Source organism: Pinus tabuliformis, chromosome 8 (genome assembly GCF_031772625.1).
Source record: "Pinus tabuliformis cultivar Carrire ecotype Pingquan chromosome 8, CPIR1, whole genome shotgun sequence".
NCBI lineage: Eukaryota > Viridiplantae > Streptophyta > Pinopsida > Pinales > Pinaceae > Pinus > Pinus tabuliformis.
In genome coordinates this window covers 1,487,450,588-1,487,471,280 of record NC_142294.1, presented here as the reverse complement: position 1 = coordinate 1,487,471,280, position 20,693 = coordinate 1,487,450,588, and the positions used below count along the sequence as shown (strand labels likewise).

The 20,693-nt window shown below is 35.6% G+C and overlaps 1 protein-coding gene across 1 annotated transcript; it reads left to right on the top strand.

Annotated features, from left to right (window-relative positions):
• Positions 1 to 968: 968 nt before the first annotated feature.
• On the top strand, positions 969 to 3,617 carry LOC149241448 (la-related protein 1C-like). The gene is made up of 5 exons (XM_089373957.1): positions 969 to 1,521; positions 1,638 to 1,791; positions 2,205 to 2,295; positions 2,478 to 2,549; positions 2,635 to 3,617. The coding sequence occupies exons 1-5, from the start codon at positions 1,140 to 1,142 to the stop codon at positions 2,953 to 2,955; spliced, it is 1,020 nt and encodes a 339-aa protein (XP_089230083.1). The 5' UTR covers positions 969 to 1,139; the 3' UTR covers positions 2,956 to 3,617.
• The last annotated feature ends 17,076 nt before the right edge of the window (positions 3,618 to 20,693 follow it).

Below are 20,693 nucleotides of genomic sequence, written 5' to 3'. Positions count from 1 at the left end.
CAAAATAGAGCGGGACAGTTCTGAGGGAGTGGCGTCGTGGATATGAGTTACTTCTTTCCTGAAAGATAATGAGTAATAGTACCTGAGTTGTCGTAGTTCCTGAGATGCTGAAGCAGGGATGGATCCCACGTCTCTCCTGCCATTTTGGGGAGTGAATTACTTATGATTTGCCTGAATGAGGTGATCAGTCTCAGAAATTCAAGTGATGACCTTACCTTTATTCAAGCAAGCAGTTGGTGGGCAGTTCTTGAAATGATTCTAGCTACCCTTTGAATCCAGCTTCGTGGATACTGTACCGGCTAAGAGATGTGATTAACCATTTGGGTGCACCTGCCAAGTGATAAATGAGTATTAGCTTTAGAGGTGATTTATTTTCATTGGAAATGCTTTGAGAAACACACCCATGTTTGACTGGTGCACCACATAGCACAGAATGCCTTTGGCCGAGGGGCATGATTCTTGCTAGAATCACCCAAAATTTGCATCTGATCTCATCCTTTTTGAGACTCTTGCCACAGCAAGAATGGAACCAGGGTGGACAGATTTATACCCTGTCACCAAGCAAACCAGAAAACCAAGGCTCTGTTAATTTATTCTCTATTCTGTTAATGGAAGGAAACTTGTGTAAAAGTTAGTTTTAGTAGCTGAAATAGCTTGATCTTGCTCTTAGTTGGATTTCAGAGGCAAAATTTTGTTCTGTTAATAGAAGGATTCTCGCACAAAAGTTTGTTTTAGTGGCTGAAACAGCTTGATCCTGCCCGTATTTGGATTTATCAGTTGTTTTGTTCTCACCCAAGTTAAAAGATTTTGGTCTTGCTCATGATTTTGTGCGAATTTAAAATTTTGTTGATTTATCAGTTGTTTTGTTCTCACCCAGGTTAAAAGATTTTGGTCTTGCTCATGATTTTGTGCGAATTTAAAATTTTGTTAACAGAAAAAGATCTATATTTACTATCTGATTTTACTTCTCTCTGTTATGTGTTGGACACCAGGTTTTGCCGCCTGCAGTACCTTTTAAAAAAGCAGCTGACAACACTAGCCCTAGACTTTCAAAGAACCCTGTTTTCAGTAATCACCAGAAATTAGCTGGCAGACGTGGGAGTCCTAATGGAATCAAGCCGCCATTTTCTTCGCCTGGTATGCCTCCATCTTCACGGATTCCCAACAAGCTTTTGCCAGTTTCTAATGTTTGTGCAGACACTAGTTTCAAAGGGAACGGGGAAACTGGAGTGAAGGGATTTATGCCTATGCCTGGTGGTAATGAGTATACCAGGCCTTCTTTCCAAAGAGGGGTCAGATCATTACACCCGCAAGGTGGTCCTAATCCATATTTGAGCAGCTATGGACATAGGCCCAACAACATACACGAGCAAAGAAGGCTTAACTATGATTGGAATTCTCAGCAAGCTCTTTATGGTACAGATAATACTGCAATGTATCAAAGAGTTGGACCAAGGAATCGACCACTTCCCCCATTGATTCCTCCAAATTATGGTTTAGCAAATAATCCTGGTTTCCATGGTAATTGTATAGTGGTTCTTATTCCAATTCATTTGGCAGGAATAGTTCATAGCTGTTTCATATCTTGTTACTGTCACAATATTCATATTTGTAGTGGGTGAATTTTTGTTTTGCAGCTATACCAACATTATATTTTCCACCAAGAACACACCTAGATAGTGTTAGAGGCGGGCCTTATTTTGTGCAGCCCCCACCTCCTGGTGTGTTCGTTTCTGCACCTGATCCTCAGTTGTGTGCTAGCATAGTCAAACAGATTGACTACTACTTCAGGTTTGCTGAGACATACACTTTTATTACTTGTGGCCTATTTTCATGAACCAAAACAATTAGTATGTTTGTAATTCATCAAAATGTGATTCTTTTGATTTTTTAATTCTATGACAAATAGCTCACGCTTACTGCCATCACAGTCAATCGAGTACCATGCCAGGTTTTCCTGCGCAGGGGTCTGATTATTCTGATTATTGCTGTTCCATTAGCATAATTGATATGTTTTTTTCCCTCATAAAAAGAACTTATATTCTCATTATCCAAAATATACATTATGCAGACTAACAATTGATATGTTTACTTATTACTAATTATAAAAAGCCTCTTTACTTGAACTTTCTATCTGCTTACAATTAGTTTGTTCTTACCCCCATTGTGTTGTACATTCTTTACTATTTATTTGTTGTCTGCAGTGTTGTAAATTTATGTAAAGATCCCTTTTTGCGTATGAATATGGATGGGCAGGGTTGGGTGCCTATTTCATTGATTGCAGGTTTTAATCTGGTGAGATATTGGATAAGTGTTCATCTGTTATTATTCAATGTCTTTTAAAGCCTACTACTGTCTACAATTGATATCCCAATAAGTTCATAACTTTTCTGGTTTACATAAAGGAGATTATCTGGTTTCTGTTCAGGGGTAGAAAATCTTGTATATAATAAAAGATTCTATAATATCTTTTGCAGATTAAGGCATTAACATCTGACATAAACCTCATACTTTTTGCATTGCGAAGTTCAAGTGTAGTTGAAGTGAAGGTGAGTGTCATCATCACCTAACTTTTCAGAACTTGCCATTATCCTGCATTTGTCTATTATTTACATTTTCAGTCTTTTGTGACAGGCTGACAAGATAAGGAGGCGTGGTGACTGGTCAAAGTGGGTCTTACCTGCTGGAGTTATCAAATCTACGTCAAGGACTCAACCACAAGACACCTGTATAAATGTTAATACAGGCAATGTTGAAAATGATGCTAAATTGGAGGGGCAAACAAGTGTTTCGTCAAGGCATCTTATTGGATCTCCCTTAACAGAAAATGGAGTTCCAAGTGGAGTTTCATCTGAATTGGAGAGAACTTCAGATCATGGAATATCTAAGAGAACTTTTCCTGAAGGGGATATCATTAACGGTATTCTTGATATCAGGATAAATGAGACAGTATGAACTGCATTTTTAAGCACTATTTTTTTCTGTACATTATAGGGTTGCTGAATGAAAAGAATCTGGTGGTGTTCCAGCAAAACTGAGTGCTGGAAGGTTTCGATTTCATATATTGGGACATGAGAAAATGTGGAATGAAACATCATAAAAACTTCTTACAGTGATCTTCAGTTTGGCAAAGAGTTGGGAATTTAACAGTTCACCTGCAAAGACCTTAATTTGCATTTTTGGAAGAAAGTTCTTAATAATTTTAGATCATGGGCCATTACTCATGATCGAAAGGCTATGAAGTCTATTTTGGTATTTGCTATCTCGGATGGATGAACTACCTCTGGTATTTTCTGCTTGGCATGCTGGGTTGCACATTCTGCTGTCAAAATAATGACAGAAGATGACTTTGATGTAATAATGACAACATTAATAGATCACAACTCATTACTGTTTTGGAAGTGCAACTTTTCAACTCCTTTGGTTGAATCAATTTTGAGTTAGGAGTGAGAATAAATGACATGCATGCTAATTGTTGAGCTAAATAGTACATCTTCTGATATACATTCAATTCGATATTACATTTGGGTGGTCATGCTGAAATTAATTTGAACTTTTTGCATTGTCAAGCTTTTCCTGTTTACATGACAAGTACTGATATTTGAATTATTGGCTAAGGTGTGAATCTTTCAGTTATCATTCTGATGGTACTTCGAATAAATGTTTGTTTTAAGCCAGTTTCTGTTGTCTTTTTCGAGGATTGATTGTCTTTGGTTAATCCAAATGATATGGAGCCTATATTATGTTGATGTTTTGTTTGCGTAAGTATCGTTCGTCATGTATTGGTGAAAACACTGATCAAAGAACTGATTAACATTTAGAGACAGGAGTTGCACGTGGTCATAACTTACGCAACTCTATTGAAAGACCGAAAATTTTAATCTTTAACAATATTGTTGCTCTATTTTGTCTTTTGGATTGTGTTTTTCGTTTATGTATTAACCAGATTTTATAGATGGGTTTTGGTTCATGCCAGTTTTAAACTTTTTTTGTAGTTAAACTTTGGTTCGATTCTTGCTTGCATTCATCATTTAATGTTTTTGGAGTGATGAAGAGAATGTAATGGACAAGGGAAACTCAAAGCAAAGCTTCTTTTTTTGGCATTTATGCTGAAGGTTTTGAAATTTTTGTTGATATAACATTGGGTAATCCAACAGAATGATGATTGCACTTCTGATAATGTGTCTAGACTTATTCCTTGTAAGATTTTTGCCTACGTTGAGAACAGTAGAAGGAATTGGATTTTTTGTCATTGAAGCTAAATCTAAGTGTTTCTTTTTGCCTCTTCATACAATGATTTGGGCTTACTGCATTGGAGATGCAGTTCATTTTGATCCTTACTCGTAACTAACATTTTCAATCCTGAAGAAATATTGTTTGGCGATGAGTTGGTTATGACCCAGATTGGAAACATAGAGAAAAGCTTTGTAGATACAGCATTGGTTAAAGCAGCAGAATGGTGCTCACTCTCCAGGTATAGGCTTGTCTACCCTTGAAGTTTCTGCCTTTTGAGCTGATTAGAGGTGTAATGGGTCTAGATTTTGTATGTCATTTTGACTATCTGAATTTAGTGGGTACTCTTTGCTCTTCCTTCCTGGAATCTGTACAAAGATAGATTACAGTGAATGTCTTTATTTCTCTAGTAATTAGATTGGAAATGTAAAGGATCGTAAAGAAAAACGTTAATCACCTTTTATATTAAAGTATATATGATTTCTCGTAGATACAACATTGGTTAAATCAGTAAGGTTGGTGCTTACTCGTCAGGCATAGGCTTGTCCGCTCTTAAAGTTTTTGACCTTTGATCTAACTAGAGGTAATGGATTCTGATTTTGCACGTCATTATGACTCTGAATTTCCTTGGTGTTCTTTGCTCTCTTCCTGGAGTCTGTAGGAAGATAGGTTCCACTGAGTAGAGATGTATTGCCTTAATAATTACCTGATTAAAGTTGTTCATTTATAAATGAGAGATTTAGATATTGTTGATTTATTTTATCAAATGTTCCCTGACTTTGTAGGGGTCCTGAAAACTTGAAAAGTATTTTTGTAAAGACTTTGCCTTGGAGTTCGCTTGAACTGCATCCAAACCCAGCTCAATTTTGTCAGTGAGCTTGACAGTTCACTTACAATTAATCAGCCTTTGCTTGAACTGCATCTAAACCCAGCCCAATTTTGCTAGTGAGCTTGACAGTTCTCTTACAATTAGTCTGATCCTTAAAGACCCTTTTCTAAAGTCAATCTGGTTCTGAACATGGCCATCTACATAATTTGGAAGCTGATTGTCATGGTATTCACACGCAACTTTGGTCTTACTCACAGTCTCACCATGATCAAGGAGGTCCCATGACTACTCGGAGAACTCTGCATTGAGTTCTTCGTAAATCTTAATGTGTTGTGCGGGTCCACATGGGTCATTTCTGTGAACTCTGTTGCGGGCTTGGTAATCTGGGTATGCTCAATATCATCCTTAGAAACTTAATCAGAGCTTGTTGAGTGAAAGAGGAGTGGGGACAGTTAAAGCCTATCACTTAAACTGTGCCCTATTCTTATAGGGCAGTCTCTTTTCATATGGTGTTGCTTCATGATTATGTTTAGTATGATATATATGTATATTTTTTTTTACCCCTGACCGTAATGATCCATAGCTCTGCCGGAGCTGCACACCATTCGGCTTTACTACCGAAGCCTCACCAGGGTGGACCCCAAGGATTGAACCTGCTCCTCATAACAGAGGGCCAGCGGACTGGGAGGGGGATCCGACCCATTGGGCTACCTGTCCGGAATATGTTAAGTATGGTATTTACTTGTGCACCATATCTACTTTTCTAAAATGTGGATATTTACTGTAATATAGTAAGGTCTTTTGGTTATGGATTTTGTTTGATATTGGTTGATTTTGCTTGTTAGTATTCTACTTGCGTTTGGGTTTCAGCTCTTCCATTGTTTACAAAGCATCAAATCATTTACTTCTGATTCAGTGGCAGGGTACCGCTTTGAATTTTATTTGTGGTATCTGTCCCAGCAGTCCACGTCTTACTTTTCCACTTCAGACTTGGTTTTCATCATCCACAAGCGTCATACCTTTGCCCCTTGTTTAGGTGATGCATGTAGGCAATTCATACCGCATGTGTAGGGTAAATACTTTGCATGGTTATGATTTTGTTTTGAGGCATATTTGCAATTGAGTCAAAAATTAAGTGTGAATATTGTTCCTTATTTATTAAACAAGTCAAAGTCAAACATGAATGGTGCTTTGGTTAGTGTTTGGTCAAGGGTTTGAGTTGGATTGCATGCTATCTAGCCTATCTTTGTTGCACTCGATCCTTGTCCTTTTGTATTGGTAGTAACTTGTGCTGCTTTTTGGTGTCAGCTTTAGCACAATATCTTAAATGTCTTCTCCTTGTTTGATGGTGGATTTGTTGATCTTATTGTTATTGGAATTGAGAGTAGGAATGTTGGTCCATTTTTGTAGTGATGGCACTATTCAAGGTAACCAAGAAATTGATTCCAAAGATTTATCATGAGCTAACTTTGATGTTGAGGGAGCTTTCATTTACAGTTTTATTTTTGAAAATGATTAATTTTCTAATGTGTTTTGAGTGAAAACCTATCTAAAATATTGTTGATTGATTCTTGCTTGATTATGTAAGAGTTTGGTTAATGAGGCTTAGGAGCCTCATTATTGGCATTGTATCCACATTGTTATTTCAGCAAGTGTTTTCCCTACTCCAATAGTATGATGTCATAACTTAGGGCTTATGGTCTATAAAAATACATGTGGTATTTTCTCAATGGAGCAAGGGGTTTTTAGTGGACCAAGCAGACCAATTGCAAGTGGATGCCACATCACCCCCATCACTCTATACGCTATGTGGCTAAACCATATAGCGTAGGTTTACAAGAAATATATAGTTTTAGGCAGACATACCCTAGAGTGCACAGATAAGTATAAATTATCCAAAAAATATTGTGGAGGCCTATCCATTTCATTCTACTCTGAATTCTGCATGTCTGCTGCTTAACATTTCATTGAGTATATATCTACAAATCAGTGATTTTGGGATCAAATCCCACAAAGCAATTCTAGCAATTCTATACCTGCTCTTCAAATTCCTTCAAGCTTTTGAAAGCAAAACCAATGAATTATCAATATAATTTTACCATAATAAAAAAACAATTAGAAGGCGTTTAGCTAGCTCAAATTGCTCATCCGTTAGGCTTGAACCAACATCTCTTCTAGAGAAATTCAACAATTCTAATTTAATAATCCTATCGGCCTCTCTTTGTACCTTTTGGGACAATTGCTAGTATATATAAATTATTTATTTTATTTATAAATTCTTTAAAATTATTAAACTGTATATACACTTAAATACTATCAACACAGTTATTAAAAAATTATTATAAAACATCACTTTTTTTTGTTTAATTATGACTAATATACCTAAGTAATGATGAAATTGGTGTAGTAACATTTTATTGCAATGGACGCTTAAGTTTTTAAGGTGTTTTCTTTTGAATGAATGTTGTTGCATTATAGGTTACTTATGGTTGTTAGTAGAGGTACTTGTAAGTTGAATTTTCGTGCACATTTAATTACAATAGACACTAAAGATTTTTAGTAGAAATATTTAGAAGATAAATATAATAATATATTTGTTTAAATTGTTGAAATATTTGTTTTAATTATTTATTATTATTATTATTATGTAATTTAATGTAAATATATTGTCAAAATTATATTGATATTTGAAAAAATGGTTAAAATACTTGTTTTTTAAGATAAAGTTATATTATATGTAGTATAAAGATATATGTTATTTTTTAAATATTAATATTCATGTTTTGTTGGCAATAAATCATAGGGTTTCTCTAATATAAATTATCTATTTTTTTTTCTTAATTTTTTTTTATATGTTTTTGTAAACAGTGGGAAAACTTATCATCATTTAGTGATAGGTGATAAGGACTATTTGAATCTCTTATTTGTTGATTGTTTTTAGCATTTTGCATATAGTTTAAATTTTTTTACTTATTTTGAATAATGTTTTATGTGTGTTTGTGCAATAAAATAATTAACAATGATATGAGTACTATAATTAACATATAGATAAGGTGGATTAAAAAATTGTCTAATCGTCTTTTTCTCCTTATAGAGTTACATTATATTTATATAAGTTGACGTATCATTTAGGAGAATTGAACTTTAATGAAGATAACAATTTTTCCTTCTAGTTATTTAAAATAAATCCAATTATATATATATGTGTGTGTGTCTTTATCTTTATATATAACTCCATGTCATTAACTTAAAATAAAATAAAAATAATTTTTCATTTTTGTAACATTAACAAAATAGAATATAAAAAAAGACTTCATTTTTACATGTTTTACAAAAAAGACTTCATCTCTACATGTCTTGAGTACAATGATAATAAATCATAATTTCAAATTATTTTTTTATAATAGGAATTTCTTTAATTTTTAATTCATGAAAACTATCATGATTTAAAAATCATTGTATTAATTTTTTTCAAAAAAAAATTAATCATGATTTAAAAATCATTGTATTAATTTTTTTCAAAAAAAAAATAATCATGATTTAGAAATCTTTGTATTAATTTTTTTCACAAAAAATAAATTATATAATTTATATTTTTTTTTTGTAGTTAATATACATTAATCATTATTATTATATAATAAAAGGAGTTGTCTATAATGCGACTTTTTGGAGATTCCGGTGACGGAATCCGGCGGAAGAAATTGAGGTTAAATCTTGATTTGTTGCAGTTAAAATGGTTTTTTAACTGCATATTTGGATTCAGCACCCTCGAAAACCCCTGGGACGCTTTCATTGTGCAGAAACTAACTATCAAACTTGCGATTCCAATAAATCCCTGCCGGATTTCGACCGAAAAACCCGCCGGAAAGGCTTTCAAAAAGTCGCGTTATAGACAACTGCTATAATAAAGTACTTCTTTTATTTCTTTAAAATGTTTAAATTTCTTATGTAAAATAGTTAAACAAAACTATATATAAAAAAATCTTTCCAATAAATTAACTATATTAATTAAATAATATTACAACTTCATATAGTTTACAAAAATAGTTTAACATCAATTTAATATTTAAAAAAAATTGATTAAATAAAAAATATAGTTTTAATTTATATTTATTGTTAAATTAAATTTTCTATGTAATAAAATTTTATAATGTCAAAATTATAGTGAGCTTTGGAAGCTTCTCTCCAAGTTTATTGAGCATATGATTAAAATCTTAAATCAAAATAAATAATTTGTTTCTTTAGGTTGGATAGATCTATGTTTGGTCTCAGCGGACATTAACCACCACCATCATCATATATATTATTTTCCAAATAAATATTAACATGAAACTTCAATATTAAATTTAAATATATAAAATTAAATTTTACCATTCATCGACACAGTTTTTTTAGGTGAATACATAATTTGATTGTTTTACTTGTCTCAAATTAAACGGAACGAGAGGCTTAAACAGAACAGAATTGTTAGTTGATTTGGAGCCACGGATTTATATCGAACTCCTAGACACTACGTTGACACGCGTGCGATCAAGTGATCAACCAAATCATGTTACTTTCAGTTACCTGAAAGAAAATACCGGTTGAAAAAGACATACCTCTCCCGGACCTGTGCCGGAAAGTGGGAGTAACATCGGTGGTGGGGCATGGTTATCAATTCATAGGATCAGTGAGTTCCAGCGCGGAGTCCTTGCGCGATGAATGCAGAAAATTCCATCTGTTCCTGCCGGCTATTCGTTGATAATCATAGAATACACGGATTAGAATAACTAAGGCTCGTTGGCCATAACTGAATCCAATTATCCGAGAGCTCGAGTTGGCCCTTGATTCGTCTCTGTAGACATAGTTTTCTCGAGTCCCCAGAGAAGAGATACCAACCTGTTTGAGTCACTTAATGTTAAGTTAGGATGAGTGAAACAATGCGCGTAAGTAATACCCCAACCATAAGTTAGGATGGGTGGATTTGCATTTAGTGTTATTCTTTTTGAAATTGATAAAATTGTTTTATATATATATATATATATAATTTTTTAATATCACTGAAATATTTAATTCATTCAAAACAACTAAATATTGAGGTTTTATATTTTTTTAAAAGTTTCTATATGGATTATATTGGTGTTAGATAGAATTAGTTATTCAATATATACTAAAATTTTGGTTGAATATACTATTATTAAAAAACAATTAAAAAATCATAATAATATCAATCTAATTAATCTATACTTCAATATATGTACCTCTTATCTAAAATAATTTTATAATTATTATCTTATAATTTAATTATTATTATATACTGAATAACAATATTATTATTTTTCTTATTCTTTAAAATTTATAAAAAAATTAAATTATAATATTTATTTTATATTTTAAAATAGGCATTTTACGCTCATACATTTTACACTTATTTTTCTTATAAAATTAAAAATATCAAATTGTCATAACTTTTTAAAATAAATATTAAATTAAAGATTAAATTAAATATTGGGTTCGAACTCACCCGGATCTTCGCATCTTGTAACCAAAACATTACGGACAGGGGTGAGCTTTTTGATTTCCACGGATTGAGAGAAGACGGATCCTGGTATCTTGCAACCAAAACATTACGGATTGGGGTGAGCTTTTTGATTTTCACGGATTTTGAGAAGCTGAAAAAATAATGGAGTTGTTTATGGAGGTCGAGGAATTGGATTGTCAAAAGTGGTTTAAATTTGGACAAATATATTTCAAAAAATTTATAGGGACAGTATTTGAATCATGTATTTTCATGATGTCATGATGGAAATAGATTCAATACCATTAAATTTTTTTGAAACACTTCAAATTAAAATTATGAAGTGTGACTACTTTTACTTGGATTTACAAAAATACCTCTTAGATTTTTCAAAATATGACTGAAATTTCCATACTATGGCCAAAAAAAACAATTTGATTGATTTGCTTGTCTCGGATTAGAAGGAAGGAGACTGTCCGACCGGCTCTTTGATTGGGTTTGATATATGATGTATGACCTCAGGACTCAAACCCGCATAAATAAGAGTGTAGAGAGGGCATCTGCGCGTCTTGCACGCAGTTAGATCCGGAAGAGCCCATCATCAAAATCTGCGGTATGTTTTGTATATATAATTATTAGTTTCCTCATTTGAGTGAGAGAAAGATGTAACCAAGTCCTAAATTGCTTTGGTAGTGTTTTTTGTTTTCGGTTTCATCTCCATTTTTGGTTGGCTTGATGTGTCACTTCAGAGTTCGAATGAAGCACAGGTACAACATCTATGTGAGGCATTTCGAATTCTAAGCACCAGCCAAAATCTGTATGTATGTACTATGTTTTGTCTTTTATATTTTTCTCTTTCCCATGGATATGCAATATCTTTTAATTGGGTTCGATGCAATAGTTACAGTTCCTCTATTGATCAGAAAGACTCTTGCTGTGATTAATTTTCAGTTTTTTATCTTTTTCTCTTTCCCATGGATATGCAATATCTTTTCATTGGGTTTGATGCAATAGTTACAGTTCCTCTATTGAACAGAAAGACTCTTGATGTGATTATTTTCCATAAGAGAAATTGGAGTGGTTAGTGGTATGTATTAAATGTGGCGGAAGAAACGGAAATTAATCCAACACAGTTTAACTTCTCCATCTTCTCAATGAACAGGGAGGTATCTTTTTGGTTTCCTATGAACAGGGAGATATCTTTTTGGTTTCCTATAATAATTAATTGCTGATAAGCTACCCATGTAAGTTTCTCTTTCATTTCTAAAATAGTTAACTTCCAATATACTAGCAATGAACCACTGATCCTGAATTGATAGATTATATTATAGTTATAATTTGCTTATAACAGATGCAGAGAGTGGGCATCCACACATCTTGCATGCAGTTAGATCTTGATTTCTCATTTTGATATAGAACCGTGTCCTCAGAGTTCGAACGGAGCGGGAATCACAGATAAGACAGTTATGCAACGCTTGCAAGCAATTAGAATTTGAAGTATGCCGTATGTATGTTTGACTTTATACTTTTCTCTTTTCCATAGATCTGTTAGATCTTTTTTAATTGAGTTTGATGCAATGGTTACGATGCATAGTTACCATTTTTTTTATTGATGAGATAGACTTTTGATGTTGATTAATTTTTAGAGGAGAATTTGGAATAGTTAATGATGTTTATTAAAATGTCTTAAATGAATTTGTATGGCTTTTTTTCCATTTCTAAAATAATGGGATGGGATAGATTATAAATATAGGCTAATAAAGTGGTAATGAAAAATGTAACTTTAATGATTAAATTATATGACATTTATTATTTGGTAGATAGGAATTATGAATCACAACAAACATACTAGTGTTTATATTTATTATGAAATTATGAATTATATTTATTGTTTATTTATAAAAAAAAATTCAACTTAAATAGAAATTATGAGTTACATAAAGTATATTAAGAAATTACGAATATTATAAATACATAAACTAAGTTTAAATTGGTAGATTAGATTATATTTATTGTTTCTTTATAGCAATTTTAATAGTTTTCCAGAGCTATTACAGAAATTGTAAATTACAAAAGTCAAATTATTGTATTCTTTTAGAGTTTAAACAAAACTAATTGTTAGTTGTTACACATAATAGAGTGGGATGTCTTTTAGAGTGACTACAAAAACCTATGAAAGAATCTTACTGCATCATCCTTATATCCTAAAGAGAAAATCTATCCTAAAGAGAAAATCAATCTAGTATTCATTTCATTATAGCTCTAGATTCAATGAAACTTTTCATAATTAAACATTATGAGGTCCAAATAAATCTAATAACACCTTAAACATTATTATTATTAAAGTGACTCCATTACATCAAACACTTCATCATAATATAAATAACTCGTACTAGAAACAAATAAAGAAACAATAAAAATTAAATTACTTTTTTTTAGGGGGCGCAGGGCCCTGCTAAAGAAGCTGAATATATCATCATATTTACGAATTGTACAAATCATCACCGGCCAAAGCCCCAAATACGCTGAAGAAGCTGAATATATCATCATATATTTACAAATTGTACAAATCATCACCGGCCAAAGCCCCAAATACGCTGAATATATCATCATATATTTACAAATTGTACAAATCATCACCAGCCAAAGCCCCAAATACTTTGCAGCGCAGCTCACAGGATTCGAAACCGGTCGAGGGGCGTGCAAACCAACCGCCCCGACCGTCACAACATGAATTCAATTACTTATATGATTTTTGTAGACTTTTGATCAACTTCTACATAAATTGTAGATTTAGCCAAAATATCCATATTGTAAACTCGTTATGGCATTGTAGATCTAGCCAAAATATCCCTATTTATCCATATTGTAAACTCGTTATGGCATTGTAGATCTAGCCAAAATATCCATATTGTAAACTCGTTATGGCATCCCATGATTCCATTTAAACGGTCCACGAAAACAGGTCTTATCCACATATTAGTGCTTATAGGCATAGGCTCTAGAAATAAACATGCAATTCCATTCCTCAAAGGAGAGTGAAAGACCATATAAAAACCCTAATTTCATTTATTTATTGCCGGAATTGGAAACACTACAGAATTACAAATATCGAGAGTTATAATAACGCATGATGACTTTCAACTAATTTCGAGAACATGTCTATCATTCATATCCACTCGCCATTGGACAACTTCGTTCCGGACCAAGCAGGATCCAATATTGAGCCAGGAATGTGAATTCAATTCCTAGACACTAGGCTGGCAGATTCGAGTATTACATTTAAAAGGTCCACAAAAAAGGGTCTTATCACTATATTAGTGTATAGGAATAGGCTCTAGAAATAAACATGCGATTCCATTCCTCAAAGTTGAGTGGAAGATTATATAAAAACCCTAATTTCATTTATTTATTGCCGGAAATGGAAACGCTAGAGCATTACAAATCTTCAGTTATAATAACGCGTGAGCTCTATCATTCAAACTTCGTTCCCGACCAGGCAGGATCCAATATTTGTAGCGCACACGCGCGGTCTATCAACGTTTAACATTTTCATAATTAGGTGGTCCCGGATGCAAATGAGTGTAATACACCCTTAACAGTTGTTATTAAAAAGATTCGTGTACATCAACACTGCATCATGATAATATGAGCTGTACCAGTAGTCACGTAATAAAATAACCAAAAAAAATTAATTACGACCGAGATCAATGTGATATCTTTTTAAATACGTAGGTTGTATATTTAGGCCAAGTAGCCTACGCGTAGACTGCTAATGATTTCCGTTACATTCCATTTAAAAGGTCCCAGCAGCAGTCTTACCCAGATATCGTATCATTTATATTAGTGTACATGCATAGGTTATAATAGTAATTATGCAATTCCATTTTCACAAAAGAAAAAATAATAAAAGTTTTAAATTTTATATTATTATAATGATTCGTAATTATAATTTTTATATTTACTTTATTATTATATCTATAAAATATTTGTATTAAGTAGATCTATTTCACGGGATCATTATCTGTCAATTCAATCAAGGATCTTTTTTTTTAAACCGAAACGGATATTTTATTTAAGAGTGGCCTAAGCCATATCAAGTTTTACATTTTCTGTTTCTAACAGAATGATTTCTGCTTTTACTAGATCGACTTGCCCTTTTAAGGGATGGCTGCCATGCTCGGTTCTCCTGCATTTATACTTATCATGTTCTTTTCTAGATTGCATCCAATATTTGCCAGACTGTCTGCTTCTGAGTTTAATTCTCTGAGGATATGAAAAATTTGAACTGAAGAGAAGTCCTTCAAGAGTCTGTTCACTCTTATAATCTGTTTGTTCAGAACTGGATCCTTAAGCCCTTTCATTTTTAGAAGAGCTTTTATCAGCAATTCTGAGTCTCCAAACACTAAGATTTCCCTTGGGTTTTCTTTTCTGGCCAGCTGGCCAGCTTTTAGAAGACTAAGAGCTTCAGCCTGGTTGTTGGTTTTGATTCCGAGTCCCCAGCTGAATTCCTCTTTTCTTCCATTCGGGAGATAAATGACCCCCCCTGCTCCTGACCTGCCTGGATTACCTTTCGAGGCTCCGTCAAAAAAGATTGTGCATTTTCCTTGAGATTTCCACCACTTCTGAAAGCTTTCCAAATTGTCTCGAATCTGCCAGTTTTCCTTATGCTTTGGTCGAATGATTGATGAAAGACTCGCTGTAGAAGTGAAGTCACCCAACCATGCTCTCTCTTCATCTCTTAGGGAATTTTCTCTGACATTGGATTGTCTTAGAGTTTCTATAAGAAGTTTCTTGGCCTTTTCTGCGACATTTCCAGCTGGCGTTTCTTTTTGATTAAAAACAGTTTCGTTCCGGGAGAGCCACAACTTCCAGCACACATATTTTGGAGCTGCTATCCACACCTTGTACCAAAGGGATTTGGCTGCGATGCTGTAGGGATACCTATCTTTCCAAGATAAAAACATGTCTGATATCGAACATTGCTCTGGGGGTCTTACATTCAGTCCAGCCAAGAAGCTAGTCCAGGCCTTCTGTGCGTACTCACATTCAATAAAAATATGCGCTGAGGTCTCCAAGGCTTTTTTACAAAACACGCAGCGATGTGGACCAGCTATATTCCTTCTACATAGATTGTCTCCAGTTAGGATTTTGTTATGAAACAAAGTCCAGAAGAAGAAATTGATCTTCGGAATGCTGAAGCTTTCCCAGATCTGCTTCCACACTGCTTCCGGGTGCAAAGAGTCCTTTTTGCTTTGCATCTGTATGTACCCTTGTTTGGCTGTGTATACCCCTGTTGGTCCCCAACCCCATGAATCTTCCTCGTCCTTATGCACTGGAGTAAAGTCTGTGATTTCTTCTATGAAATAATTTAACTGATTTTTTAAGTGCGCTGGTGTGTTGGGCAAAGTCCAGCACTGCCAATTGCCTTCATTATCCCACTCTGCAATGTCCTCGATTTTCCTGACTCCTTTTGATCTCAACCAAACTCTTATATCTGCGATTTCATTCATGTCCGAGAGTGGTGGATGGCCCATGATTCGGTCTCTCCACAGCAATGTTTTTTTGCCATTCCCTGGAATTTTGTACAAATGTTTTCTGAAAAAATCTATCCCTTTACAACAAAGCCTCCAAGCCTGTGTTCCTTTAGGAGAAGACGCTGGATTGAAGGAGATAATCGACCGATTTCTGAGATATTTGAGATTTAAGAGCTGGCTGATTGGGTGTCTGGGCTCAGTTATTAGCTGCCACAGAAGTTTACAACCCAGGGCTAGATTTGCTTGTTGGGGGTCTCTAATTTGAAGTCCACCCTCAGCAATTGGTCGCTTCACCATTTCCCAATTAACTAAATGGAAACGGCTACTGTTCCCCTTTCCACCATTCCACAAAAAGTTCCGCATTAAACTGGAGATCTGATCTGCGATTTGCCTTGGAGCCAACAGCAAGGAGGCTTGGAAAGTAGGCAGAGCTGAAAGTACAGAGCGGATGAGAGTGAGCTTGCCTCCTGTGGTTAGCCAGACTCCGCCCCATGTTGCTATCTTCTTATTGAACTTGGAGATCACCTCCTCCCACATATTATTACGATTGGACCCCATCGTCAGCGGAAGACCGAGATACTTTATTTTATCCCACTCTGCATAACCTTTGAACCCGAGTCCACTGGCTATCCTTTCAATTGTTTGTTGATCGGTATTCCATCCGTAAACTGCGCTTTTCCGCTCACTAATTAGAGCTCCCGTAACACTACAATACTTTTGGAGGATTGTCTTGAAGGAATTAGCGATTCTCATGGATGCGCCCCCGAGCAGGAGTGAATCATCGGCAAAGAGCGCATGATTCACTGGGGCGACGCCTTGCACGATTCTAATCCCAGGAATGGTGCCCCTTTGTTGCTCATGTGTCAACTTTCTGCTTAGTGAGTCCGCCATCAAAATATAGAGGAAGGGAGACAATGGGCAGCCTTGCCTCAGTCCCCTGGTGGCTGAAAAAAACTCTGTTGGTCTCCCATTGACCATTGGAGCGATCCAGATATTTTCGATGCAGGCTTTGATAAGGTTTATGAATTCCTGTCTGAACCCAAAGGCTGCAAGAACCCTGAGCAAGAAAGAACGATTAACACGATCAAAAGCATTACTCATATCTAGTTTGATAATCATACCTTGTTCTTTCCGTGTGTGGCTGGAATGAAGAGCCTCTTGGATTTGAATGACATTATCTAAGATTTGTCTGCCTTTAACAAATCCTCCTTGAGCTGGAGAGATGAGTTTTTGAAGAAGTGGCTTGATTCTGTTTGCCAGCAGTTTGGCCACGATCTTGTATGATGAATTACACAGAGAAATCGGCCTGTATCTGTCGAAGGATTTTGGATTTGTTTCCTTAGGGATTAAAGCTAGAAATGTGGATTTTATTCCACCTCCCATTTTTGCTTTCCTCATGACTCCTCTTATCATTCTGAAGAGATCAATTTTGATAATCTCCCAACAAATTCTGTAAAAGTGTATTGTGAAACCGTCGGGGCTGGGGCTTTATCTGGTTCCATGGACCATACAATACTGGTTATTTCTTCTTCCGTTACTGGGCTCATCAGAGAGACATTATCTTCCTCACTGACTAGATTTGGGATGGTTGTGAGGAACTCTGCTTCATCCTCCTCATTCCCATTTCTTTATGCTCTAAGAAGGTTTTGGAAATGATTTACAGCTGCTTCTTTGATTTGAGTGAAACCTTTATATATCTGTCCACTAGAGCTGGTAATTTCTGTTATGTGTTTGCGTGAGAGTCGGGCCCTGCACTGTCTATGAAAATAAGAGGTATTTCTGTCCCCGGATTTGAGCCACAACTTCGAGATTTTAAACGCCAATATTCCTCTTCATTTCTGAAAGAACAGTATACCATCCTTTGAGCAGTTTTTTCATTGGCTAAATCTGTGGAAGAGGGTTCTTTCTCCTCCATTTCCAGTTGTATTCCTTCCAAATGAATTACTGCCTCCTTCCTCTGCCTATTGGGAGATTGCATGGATTTCTTTATCCAATCTTTAAGTTCTTTTTTGGTATTTTTCATTTTTTGCTCCCACACATAACTAGGGGAACCGAGAACTTCTATCCTCCATGCTGCTTGAACTGTTTCTAAAAACCCATCTTTGCCTGCCCAAAGAGGGTTGAAACGAAATGGAAGGGGGCCTAAATCCTCTTCCTCTTTTAGACATAAGAGGATAGGTTTATGATCCGATGTTAGCTTTGGAAGAATCTTGGTAAAAACTATTCTGTTGTCCATCATTAAAGAGCTGCTTATAAGAAACCTATCCAATCTGGCTGAGATATGATTTTCACCGGTTCGATTGTTTAACCAGGTATATTTGCCTTTCACTGGTTTGAAGTCTACCAGATCCCACTGCAGAATCAAATTGCCCACTGTATTGATGAAAGGATCTCTAGACAGTATCCCTCCTTTTTTTTCTTTGGGATCTAGAGTTATATTCAGATCTCCACCTATGACTAAATTTGTGGGACTGATTTGCGCTATATATTCTATAAGTGACCTCCAGCACTCTCTCTTTTCTTCATAATGCACAGGAACATACAGGTTAAACAAAGCGAGGGTAAGATTACTTACGGTGTGACGCAGCTCTGTAAAAACCCAATGTTGAGTCTCTAGGAATCGTTCTAGTGAGAAGTCTTTTGTCCATAAAGTGCCTAATCCTCCAGCTGTGCCCCTTGCACTAACAACCTTTCCTGAATCAAATTTCCATTTCTTAGTACTGGTGTTTAGAAGGGTTTCCCCTTCTACTTTGGTCTCTTGGAGCATAAGGATGTCCGCGGTCTCCATCTTCAATAAGTCTTTGATAGCCTCTGCCTTGTTGGGATTACCCAGACCCCTACAGTTCCAAGAGATCAACTGCATCATTTACCACTTGAAGGGGTTGGCCCTCCTCCTTTGGAGGCCCTAGGCCTGATATTCCTCCCTAGTGTCATTTCGATGGTAGCTTGACTGCCGAGGGTTTTTTGTCTTTCTGACTCCTCTTCTCTAGTTTCCTTGTTTGATCTTCGTCCTGCCCTTTTTGTTGATCTTTCTAGTGTTTCATCATCCGATGATCCCATATTCTCCATTGTTTTCTTCTTTTTTTTGATTATATCTGCGTATGATGGAGATGAAATGTTGCTTGGGAAGGAGATTGGGGTGTTACCTGGTTCTAGAGTTTCGATATTCTCCTGCTGTGGTGGTTCTTCTTCCCCTGCTTCTGGAGGATCCGAAGGAGGCGTGAGGATTTCAAAGGGGTTTTTATCCCCCTCTTTGCCTTTTGCTTCACTGCTTCCAGCGTTTTGGTTGCTTGTGCTTCCCTTTTCTACTGTGTTCTCTGTCCCTTTAGCCTTGTTTTTGTTGCTCTGCCTGTTGAATGTTGTCTTCTTTGCCTGTTTCCATTGTTCTTCTTTTTCCTTCTCTGTTGTCTCGTCGCTTCTTTTTTTGCAGTATCTAGCAAAATGCCCATACTCGTGACAGAAACGACACTTGAAGGGCAACTGTTCATAATCAAGCTCTTGTATGTGTGTCCAGTTTGCCACCGATAGCTGAATCGCTTCGGGTAATCCTGTTTCCAAATCGACCTCCACGCAGATCCGGGCACAGGAATACTGGTCCTTCCTTGGGGCTTGGTCAATGTATTTTCCAAGAGCATTTCCGATGGACTGGAGTGAGCTTTGATTCCAGCAATGCAGGGGAAGATGCGGGAGGCGCACCCAAACAGGAACCGCCTTGGGCACATCTTGCGCTGGGTCAAAATCTGTAGACCATTTGTTCAGGTATAGTCCTTGGGGCCCCATGAAGTATGGCCCATTTCTGAAAATCAGGCCTCTGTCCTCTGAACTTTCAAACAGGAAAACAAAGAATCCTTTGCCTACAAAATAGATCTTGATTCCTTCATTTACCAGAGGTAGCCAGTTCCTTTTGACCCATTCTTCAACAGCTCTAGGGGATGGCCACAAACCCGTGAACTGGCCGATCAGACCTTTTTTTGCTAGATTCAGTGCAGATCTGCAGATTTCCGCCTCTGGAAGGGCCACCTTGGGAATACTGTCCAATTTTTTGACAAATTTTTGTTGCGGGCCTGAGGCCTGACGTTTTCCTGATGCATTTACCAGAGCCTTGAAGGCTTCGATCTCTGGAGGGAAGGGGGGAGGGGCCGCAGGGCCGCCTCCGGGCTCCATGAGGGAGGGCGCTTGCAGGGACGCTCAGAAGGGATGCAGCGCGGCTCGCGGGATCGCTTAAGTTTTTTTCGAATTCAATCAAGGATCTTGACTCAAACATTATCTGTCAATTCAATCAAGGATCTTGACTCAAAGAATGTTGAAAAAATTGAACCAATATTGAAAGAATTGAACTATTAACTTTTTAATAACAAAAATGTTTTTAACCATAAAACCCAATTAACCAATTAAACTAACCCTCTAACCCTCTAAGCTAATTATAATCATTATATTATAAAATTATTATTTTAATTATAATATAAAAAAATAAATACAATTATTTTTATAAAAAGTTTAATTTTATTTTTATCTACACTCTAATTTCTATATGAAAATTGGAAAACTATATATTATAATTTTTTTATATTTTTGTATTTGTAATTATTATTTTTTA

Bases quoted from the DNA above. Each gene is read 5' to 3' on its own strand.
- LOC149241448 (XM_089373957.1), top strand. From the start codon at position 1,140: ATGCCTCCATCTTCACGGATTCCCAACAAGCTTTTGCCAGTTTCTAAT. The intron at 1,792-2,204 runs GTTTGCTGAGAC...TGTTGTCTGCAG, and splicing joins CAGATTGACTACTACTTCAG to TGTTGTAAATTTATGTAAAG. The intron at 2,296-2,477 runs GTGAGATATTGG...TATCTTTTGCAG, and splicing joins TGATTGCAGGTTTTAATCTG to ATTAAGGCATTAACATCTGA.